We start from the raw sequence: 9,344 nt of genomic DNA on the forward strand, positions 1-9,344 counted from the left end.
AGAAGGTCGGCGGTTCGAATCCCCGTGACAGAGTGGGCTCCCGTTGTTCAGTCCCAGCTTCTGCCAAACTAGGAGTTCGAAAGCACGCCAGTTCAAGTAGATAAATAGGTACCGCTGTGGCGGGAAGGTAAACGGTGTTTCTGTGCACTCTGGCACTCGTCACAGTCCTTCGTCCGCCAGTAATGGTTTAATCCTGCTAGCCACATGACCCAGAAAGCTGTCTGTGGACAAACGCTGACTCCCTCGGCCTGAAAGCGAGGTGAGCTCCACATCCCCATAGTTGCCTTTGACTGGACTTAACCGTCCAGGGATCCTTTACCTTTTAACTTACATGTGACTGTTAGAACCATGGGTCCAACTAGGGCCAGAAAAAAGGCTTGCTTTGTAAATGATGGGCTATTGTAGGGAAAGATAGATGGAAAGCACACCAAGTTGAACTTTTGGCGAAATTTTGGCAGGAATTTGAATATAATCTGTTTGGCATTGGGCAGAGGATGATTTAAAGGTTTGCAGAGGAAAGCTCCCTCGTGCCCCTTTGGGCTCCCCTGTACTGCCAGCCATCATTCTCCCAGCCTACAAAATACCCTGGAACTACGCTATGTCACGAAGAAGCACAATTTGAGATCATAAGCAAGTTCCTAGTCCTCATGGTTTTAGAAGAAAACTTTTAGGTGGGCAATGTTTTCAAATGTTTTATCGTGTTTTTAATATTCTTTTGGGAGCCGCCCAGAGTGGCTTGGATATAAATAAATTATTATTATTATTATTATTATTATTATTATTATTATTATTATTATTATCATTATTAAATATGCATCTACATTATGTCCAAAATTCACCATTAAACTACAAACGTTACCACTCCTTCTCCTTCTCCTTCTCCTTCTTCTCCTCCTCCTCTGTCTTTCTCCTCTTCCTCCTCCTTTCTCTCTCTCTCTCTCTCTCTCTCTCTCTCTCTCTCTCTCTTTCTTTCTTTCTTCCACCCTTCACTCCCAGGTCCCGTCGAAGATCGCAGCATTAAAACACACACAATTAAAAGCAATTCAACTTTCTCATGCCCTGAATAATCGGAATGAAACAAGAGTCCCATTCCAGAACAGGCGGCGGCGACCACCCTGCCTCTCTGGGCCGAGGCAGCGAAAACCTCCACGCGAAACTCTGCAGCGGGTCTCACCACGCCGAGCAGATCCTCCAGACTCTCAACTCCTACCGGCTGGGCGGCATCTTCACCGACGTGGTGCTCGCCACGGGCGGGCAGGAGTTCCCTTGCCACCGGGCTGCCTTATCCGCCAGCAGCACCTACTTCCGGGCTCTGTTTGCCGGGGGAGCGAAGGAAGGCCGCCAAGGCACCGTCCATCTCCCCGAGGTCTCTGCTCCCGGCATGAGCCTCGTCCTGGACTACATATACGGCGGGGACATCCTCATCCAGGGAGACAACGTGGAAGGCCTGCTGGAGCTGTCCAGCTTTCTCCAGATCCCCAGGCTCAAAGACGCCTGTGTCGCCTTCTTAGAAGGACAGCTGCGTCCTCTCAACTGTCTGGGCATCCTGAAGGTTGCAAACTCCTTCTCCATCCCATCCCTGACCGAGAGGAGCAAGAGGTGCCTGCTGGAGGGCTTTGTGGAGGTCTCCCGTCACAAGGAGTTCCTGGAGCTGGGTGCCGAGGAGCTCGTGGGCTGCCTGTCGAGCGAGCGCCTGGCTGTCCGCAAGGAGGAATCGGTCTTCGAGGCGGTGCTGCGGTGGGTGCGCCACGACGTGGCTGCCAGGAAGGGGGCCCTGAAGGATTTGCTCCAGCACGTGCGGCTCCCCCTGCTCGACCCTGTTTATTTTCTAGAGAAGGTGGAGACGGACGAGCTCATCCAGGAATCCAAGGAGTGCATCCCTTTGCTGCTAGAAGCCCGCAAGTATTACGTCCAAGGCAGGGAGGCCAGCTCTCGGCGGTCTAGACCTAGAAGGTAAAAAAAAGAGAGAAAAAGTTGCTACTAGGGCTGGGCAATCTGTTGATATACCGCGCTACCTCTGGTTGCGAATGGGATCCGTTCCGAAGGCCCGTTTGCAACACGAAAAGAGCGCAACCTGAAGCACCGTATCTGCGCATGTGCCTGGTGCGATTCAGCGCTTCTGCGCATGTGCGCGCCGAAACCCAGAAGTAACCCGTTCTGGTACTTCCGGGTTCGGCACGTTCGTAATCCATAACAAACGCAACCCGCAGCGAACGCAACCAGAGGGATGACTGTATCGTCCAAAACTGGTTTCAAGTCCATATCGTGATATTGGTTTCATAATTTTATGGTTTTTCAGATTAAAATTTTACACTCACACATCCAACATAGAAACAACATTCTAAAGAATCTCCTGGACTTCCCTCCTCCCCCCAGTGGGTCCTATCGTTAATCATTTCCTCCTGCATTTTTTATAATAATCCAAATCTTTTTGCATCTCCATTATGCCCAAAATTCACCATTAAACTACAAGTGTTTATTCCAATCCCACTAACGTTGTTAGCTGTTTACAATGGTTTTTAGATTATAAATTTCCCCCATTCCTTATTAAATTTTTTGGTCTTCCTGATTTCTGATTCTTCTGGTCATTTTTGCCATTTCGACATAATCCAGCCACTTGATCTGCCATTCTTCTCTGGTAGGGAGTTTATCTTCTTTTCATCTCTGGGCCAATAACACCTGTGCAGCCGTGGTCGCATACATAGTCTTTTCTGCTCCCTTGAGATCTCGGCACCTAGAATTCCTAAAAGGAAGGCTTCAGGGTTTTGTTTTGTTTCAAGAAAAGGATATTTTAAACATTTTTTCAACTCATTATATATCATTTCCCAAAATTCTTTTACTACCGGTTACATCATTTTTGACCTGGCAATATATCGCATATCATGAGCGATGTCTGGCTTTCAGTTTTGTGATATATCGCCAGCTAAACATCGTGATATACTGATATATCATGATGTCAGAAATAAGGATGTAACTATTTAGAGGTGAAGGGGGTAATGTCCTGGAAACTGATACTACTTAGGGGTCTATATAAAAGTGTATATAGAATCCTAGAGTTGTAAGAGACCACAAGGGCCATCCAGTCCAACCCCCTGCCAAGCAGGAAACACCATCAACGCATTCCTGACAGATGGCTGTCAAGCCTCTGCTTAAAGACCTCCAAAGAAGGAGACTCCACCACACTCCTTGGCAGCAAATTCCACTGTCCAACAGCTCTTACTGTCAGGAAGTTCTTCCTAATGTTTAGGTGGAATCTTCTTTCTTGTAGTTTGAATCCATTGCTCCGTGTCCGCTTCTCTGGAGCAGCAGAAAACAACCTTTCTCCCTCCTCTATATAAAACAATGGACAATTATTTCCATTTTATTTTAGCACGCCGTGTTCCAAGTTCTGCCTGTTTCTTTTTTTTGTGGGAATTCCTACCCACCCCTTAAAATGCCACTGACTTCAGCTCCAGCCTTTCCAGCGTGATCTTGCAAAGTGCCGTAGAAGCCCTACTGGGCTACTGTGCCTTTAATTAGTAGCTTCCCACTTGCAGATCTGGCCCTTTTTGTCGCTTCCTGTTGAGCACAGAGTGGATATTTATTTATTTTATTTATTAAATTCATATGCTGCTCTTCATCCTCAGGGCTGTTCACAGAATAAAATACAGGATGAAAACAGGTAAATAAGTAAAACAAAAGAGCAAAATATTTATTCGTTAGATTTATATCGTCAGCACTAAAGATCAGGTGTAGTTTGGGTTCTAAGGGGCACAGAGGTCCCCCCACCTTTATAAGGGATGTGGGTCATGTTGTGTTGCGAAAAGGGTCTTGCCGTCCCCTAAGACTAACAAATTTCTTGATTTATGATCATGGAGAATTGCATTTGCAACAATTTAAACGCTTGTTTTGGGTTGTCTCGCTTCTTAACCATCTGTCTTTCTATGTCATTTATTTTACGTAATATCTCCTCTTTATTCCTTTCTTTTTTCCTCTTGAGAATACAGTTCTCTTGCAAGAAAAATACTCGCACAACAGCTTTGCTTGCATCCCAGACTACATTGATATCAGTACCTTTATTTAGGTTCAGTTCAAAATATGTATTTAATTGGTTTTGTTTTAGTTATTTCAAAAATCTCCATATTATCTAACAAATTTTCATTCAATCTCCACCTACGCGGTGTTGAGTCTTTGGCTTTCCATTCCGTTACAATGGCATTATGGAAAATGGAAATGCGAGAAATTTAGAATGGAAAAAGAAGCCAGAAGAAGAAAGGAAGGAGGTCAACTTGTAGGATTATCTATTGAAGAGAAGACTAACAAATTTCTTTTCTTATCCCAGATACATGGAGTTAGCGGAAATGATCGTTGTGATTGGAGGCTGCGGCAAGAAAGGGTCCTTGAAATTTCCTTTTGTGGATCTCTTCCACCCCGAAAGCAAGCAATGGAAACCACTATCCAGCGTCCCTGGATATACCAGGTCAGAGTTCGCTGCCTGCACCTTGAAGAATGATGTCTACATCTCAGGTGAGATGGCTGCATAGAATCGTAGAGTTGGAAGGGACCCCGAGGGTCATCTAGTCCAACCCCCTGCAGAAACAGCCTCCTCCCTTCCTTGGGAGGATATGGAGAAGACCATTGTATGACTGATGGATTGATTAATTGTATTTATATTCTACCCTTTTCTCCAAGGAGCTCAAAATGGCACACGTGGTTCTCTCCCTCCTCATTTGATCCCCACAATGACCCTGTGAGGTAGGCTGAGAGGTATCAACTGGCCCAAGGTCACCCGGGGAGGTCCATGGCTGAGTGGAGACTAGAACCCTGGTCTCCCAGGTCCCAACCCGACACTCTAACCACTACACCACACTGCCTTTCTGTATGTGTCATGGGAAAGAGCCAAGGTGCCAATATCCCCTTCTAGGTTTCTTCCAAAAAATCCCCCCACTTCCCTCAGCAGAAAAAGAGACCACACGTTTGGTCAGTTTAAAACGATTTACTTACAAATTCTTCAAAGGTCAGATTCGTGAGCTTTCCTGCACAGCGGCAAGAAAAGACAGGCCAGTATAACTTCAGTTACAAAATGTTAAATGCTTCTAAATTATCTGAATAGAAACACAAAGATGACTTGCTTAATCCACGTGGTCTGGGCTTGGAGCATGAGACATCTTTACTTGTAGAGTTCATGTGGTAGAAGATGAAGGAACAAAGAGTTTGGTAGCCCTTCCTCCTGTGGTGAGCGGGTGTGACCAAGCTAAGCCTGGCAGGACAGCTTACTCTATGGTCTTAACCCCTTCATGTATTAATTAGAGTTAAGCATGCTGGTTATATGAGGCTGGATATAACCCACAAAATGGCCCTGAATACCAGTTGGTGGGAATCTCAGGTGGGGGAGAGCTGTTGCCACCTCATGAGAAGAGAAGACTCCCTGGAAAAGACCCTGATGTTGGGGAAGATGGAGGGCACAAGGAGAAGGGGATGACAGACGACGAGATGGTTGGACAGTGTTCTCGAAGCTACCAACATTAGTCTGACCAAACTGTGGGAGACAGTGGAAGACAGGAGTGCCTGGTGTGCTCTGCTCCATGGGGTCACGAAGAGTTGGACACGACTAAACGACTGAACAACAACAACAAAGTCCTTTAACTAAAACTCCTTTTATCCTTTGAATCTGGTCACTAAGGGGGCTCCCTTCACATCTTGTCAGCTCCAGTTCCCTTCAGCACCGGACAGCACAGCGGTTGCCGCCCCAAATGTCTGGAGACAGGGCCGGCCCAACACTTTTCCGTTTTGCCTCAGGCGATGAAACGGGATGCGCCGCCATCTTGGATTCCCCCGCTTTGACTTCCGCCACCTTCCCCCAACATTTAACCCAGCTCCTTCTTCCTGTGGCCTTAAGCCCCTTGGCTCCTGTGTTATGTGGCTGCTCTGTGTCTGCTTCTGCAGGAGGCCACCTGAACGGCAGAGATGTCTGGATGCTGAGCTCCCAGCTGAACGTCTGGATGAGGGTCGCCTGTTTGCAGAAAGGGAGGTGGAGGCACAAGATGGCCACCCTCCAGGGAAAGGTATAGACTTCTCTTTGCTTTGTGATTGGCAGGGGGTGTCATGGCTGCAGGAGGGAGAGACATTTGTTACTATTCCCCAACCTGACCCATCTCTGCCTCTCCTCTCCTCTCCTCTCCTGCTTCAGCTTCTTTCTCGGACTCTGGACTTCTCTCTGCCACCGACTCTCCCCGCTCACTAAGCCCTGTTCCCTCTCCATCTTCTGACGCCTCCTCCTCCTCCCTGTCTTCTCCCTCTGACCACTCATCATTGTCCTACCACCACTCCCCAGGCTCAGCGGCTTCAGTGCCGGATTTGCGTATAAGCTAAACAAGCTATAGCTTAGGGCCCCACTCCCTTGGGGCCCCCCAAAAACAAATTAAAGGAAAAAAACCTGGATGTCCATTTCCAAAATATAAGATAAAAAACAAATAAAATAGCATACAGTAACAGTGTTTTGTGTTGCGTAGGCTCCTATGATGTAAGGAATGGGCCTCTGCCTGCTAGCCTGCTCCCTAAAATATCACTGGTTTGCTCCTTTCTATATATAGGGTGCCATCCCCTTGTTATGCCCCTGGTGAGAACAGAGATCTGATTTGCGTCCTCCCCAATTCTCGCTGGCAGATCTACGCCGTGGGCGGGTACGACGGCTTTTGCCGCCTGGCCAGCGTGGAATGCTACGACGCCTTTTCCAACAGCTGGGCAGATGTTGCCCCGTTGCCGGAGGCAGTGAGCTCGGCGGCTGTGGTTCCGTGTCTCGACAAGCTGTATGTGATCGGGGGTGCCGTGGAGGACGGGGCCAACACAGATAAGGTACTGCCTGGGTTGCCAACCTTGGGGGTGGCCCATGGGGACTTTTGCAAACTGCAGTTGTCTGGCTTCTTGCTCCCCCCAGGTTCAGTGCTACGACCCAGAGGAAAACAAGTGGACCCTTTTGTCGGCGGCCCCTTTCCACCAGCGATGCGTCAGCGCCGTCACTTTGGATCACTCGATTTACGTTGTTGGGGGACTCCTGAGTAATATATTCAGCTACAGCCCCCAGGAGGACACTTGGAGTGAAGTTGCGTCCCTCCCGGGACCTCTGGTAAGGAGAAGGTCATTGGGCCCTTAGAGAATTTGCTGTGCGCACCAGTTCCAAGATGGCCGCCACATCTAAAAGGGCAGAAAAAAGTGACAGGACCCCCCAGAATGGTGAGGACAGGCCCCTCAGCAGTCATCAGTAGGGACAAAGGCAGCCACACAAGCTATCGCCACGCTTGTTTGCAGGAAGTAACTATTTTATTATTTTATTTTCTATTATTATTTACTAAAATTATTAGTCACTTTTTTTTTACACAAATATAACTCAAAGCAACTTGCAGCAGTAAATAAACAACAAATACATTAAAACCAGCATGAAACAAAACACAGAAAAATCTAAGGCACATTCAAACATCCCACCCACTAAGGTAAAGGTTAAGGTAAAGGGACCCCTGACCATCAGGTCCAGTCGTGTCCGACTCTGGGGTTGCGGCGCTCATCTCGCTCTATAGGCCGAGGGAGCCGGCGTTTGTCCGCAGACAGCTTCCGGGTCATGTGGCCAGCATGACAAGGCTGCTTCTGGCGAACCAGGGCAGCGCACGGAAACGCCGTTTACCTTCCTGCTGGAGCGGTCCCTATTTATCTACTTGCACTTTGACGTGCTTTCGAACTGCTAGGTGGGCAGGAGCTGGGACCGAGCAACGGGAGCTCACCCCGTGGCAGGGATTCGAACCGCTGACACTTCTGATCAGCAAGCCCTAGACTCTGCGGTTTAACCCACAGCGCCACCCACTAAAGGAGGCCATAAATAATTTTTAAAAATTGATTTGTAAGTTGATTTGCGTTGCCCTTGGCGCAAGATAAAGCAACCAACAAGTTTAATGAAAAATAAAAGCCAATCGCCTGGTGGAAAAGAAATGTTTTTGCCCGGAATCTAAATGTATGGAATGATGGGGCCAGACGAGCCTTTCTGGGGAGAGCATTCCGCAAGTGGGGAGCCACCACAGAAAAGGACCTGTTCTCGTGCTGCTCCTCCCTTCTGTTCAGAACACAAGGAGGGCGGGTGTCCAATCCTGGTATCAAATGAGGTGTGGTGGGGCTGGCCCAAGACCTTTTGGTGCCCGGTGTCAGGAACGTGGCCCCCCAGAGCGCAGGGGATGAGTTAGACTAGAAATAGAACTAAGTAAACGAGAAAGAACAATTTGACCCCTCTTCCCGGGGAAGACTCTGTTAGCTATCAAGGAGAGGAAGAGTCGGAAGGCAGATAGAGAGTTGCTAGGCAATCAGCAGATAAGCCAAGATCTGAGTCTGTGTTGAGTGACAGTGGGGAGGAGGCGGCAGGCCAACTTCTCAGTCCCTGTTCTAGGCTTCTGGATAAGATCAGATGGCGATGGAAGGGCAAGGCAGGAAAGGCAGGAGTTTGGCGTCCTTCCTGCTGTGGGAGGGGCGAAAATTCAGACTGACCAACTACCGTAAATGCGAGCAGGCGAGAAGCCATGGTCTGGGTGTGTTTTTTTTGTAAATAAACATACATAAAATTGCCGGAGGGTCGTTACTTCTTATCGGGCCTTGCTTGCCTGCCAGAGATCATTACACCTGAGCAGACCCCAAAGCCGTGTCCTTTCCTTCCCACCAGCTGAGGGAAGATCTACATTTGGAACAAGGGAGGGAAGAAAGATCTATACAGTGGTACCTCGGTTTACGAACTTAATCCGTTCCGGAAGTCCGTTCTTAAACCAAAGCCGTTCTTAAACCGATGCGAATTTACCCTAATGAGGCCTCCCGCCGCCGGTGCCCTTCCACCGTTCGGCTTCCGTTCATAGACCGAGGTGAAGTTCTCTAACTGGAACACTACTTCCAGTTTTGCGGAGTTCGTATACCGAATCGTTCGTAAGCAGGGTTGTTCTTAAACCGAGGTACCACTGTATCAAGATCTGCTGCCCCTGTGGGTTTTGCTGCCCGAGGCAGCCACCTCACCTTGCCTCATGCATGGGCCGGCCCTAAGATGTGGACAAATTTATAAGGGTGGGTGTTCGAGGGAAGGAGAAGCTGAGCTGTGGATTTCTGAGGGGATACGGACCTCTCCTCTTTCTGACTTTCCCCTCTTCCTTCAGGAGAACTGCGGCGTCACCGTGTGCTCTGGCAAAATCTACATCCTGGGGGGCACAGACGAGAACGAGCAAGGCACGGACAAGGTGTTCGCTTTTGATGCAGAGACTGGGGTGGTCGAACCCGAGACCCCGCTCCAGCGCTGCACCAGTTGCCACGGCTGCGTGACCATCCTCCGGAGCAGGACCAGGTGA

At 48.6% G+C, this 9,344-nt stretch overlaps 1 protein-coding gene across 1 annotated transcript; it reads left to right on the forward strand.

The window, feature by feature from the left end:
• The first annotated feature begins 990 nt into the window (after window positions 1–990).
• On the forward strand, window positions 991–9,344 carry KLHL35 (kelch like family member 35). The gene is made up of 6 exons (XM_033145739.1): window positions 991–1,953; window positions 4,322–4,506; window positions 5,926–6,044; window positions 6,646–6,834; window positions 6,917–7,105; window positions 9,156–9,344. The coding sequence occupies exons 1-6, from the start codon at window positions 1,073–1,075 to the stop codon at window positions 9,342–9,344; spliced, it is 1,752 nt and encodes a 583-aa protein (XP_033001630.1). The 5' UTR covers window positions 991–1,072.

This window comes from Lacerta agilis, chromosome 4, assembly GCF_009819535.1.
Source record: "Lacerta agilis isolate rLacAgi1 chromosome 4, rLacAgi1.pri, whole genome shotgun sequence".
Taxonomy (NCBI): domain Eukaryota; kingdom Metazoa; phylum Chordata; class Lepidosauria; order Squamata; family Lacertidae; genus Lacerta; species Lacerta agilis.

What these genes read in the sequence shown, in the direction of transcription:
- KLHL35 (XM_033145739.1), top strand. Translation starts at nt 1,073, where the DNA reads ATGAAACAAGAGTCCCATTCCAGAACAGGCGGCGGCGACCACCCTGCC. An exon ending in ACGGGGCCAACACAGATAAG is followed by an intron (nt 6,835 to 6,916) that starts GTACTGCCTGGG and finishes TGCTCCCCCCAG; the next exon opens with GTTCAGTGCTACGACCCAGA. An exon ending in CGTCCCTCCCGGGACCTCTG is followed by an intron (nt 7,106 to 9,155) that starts GTAAGGAGAAGG and finishes CTCTTCCTTCAG; the next exon opens with GAGAACTGCGGCGTCACCGT.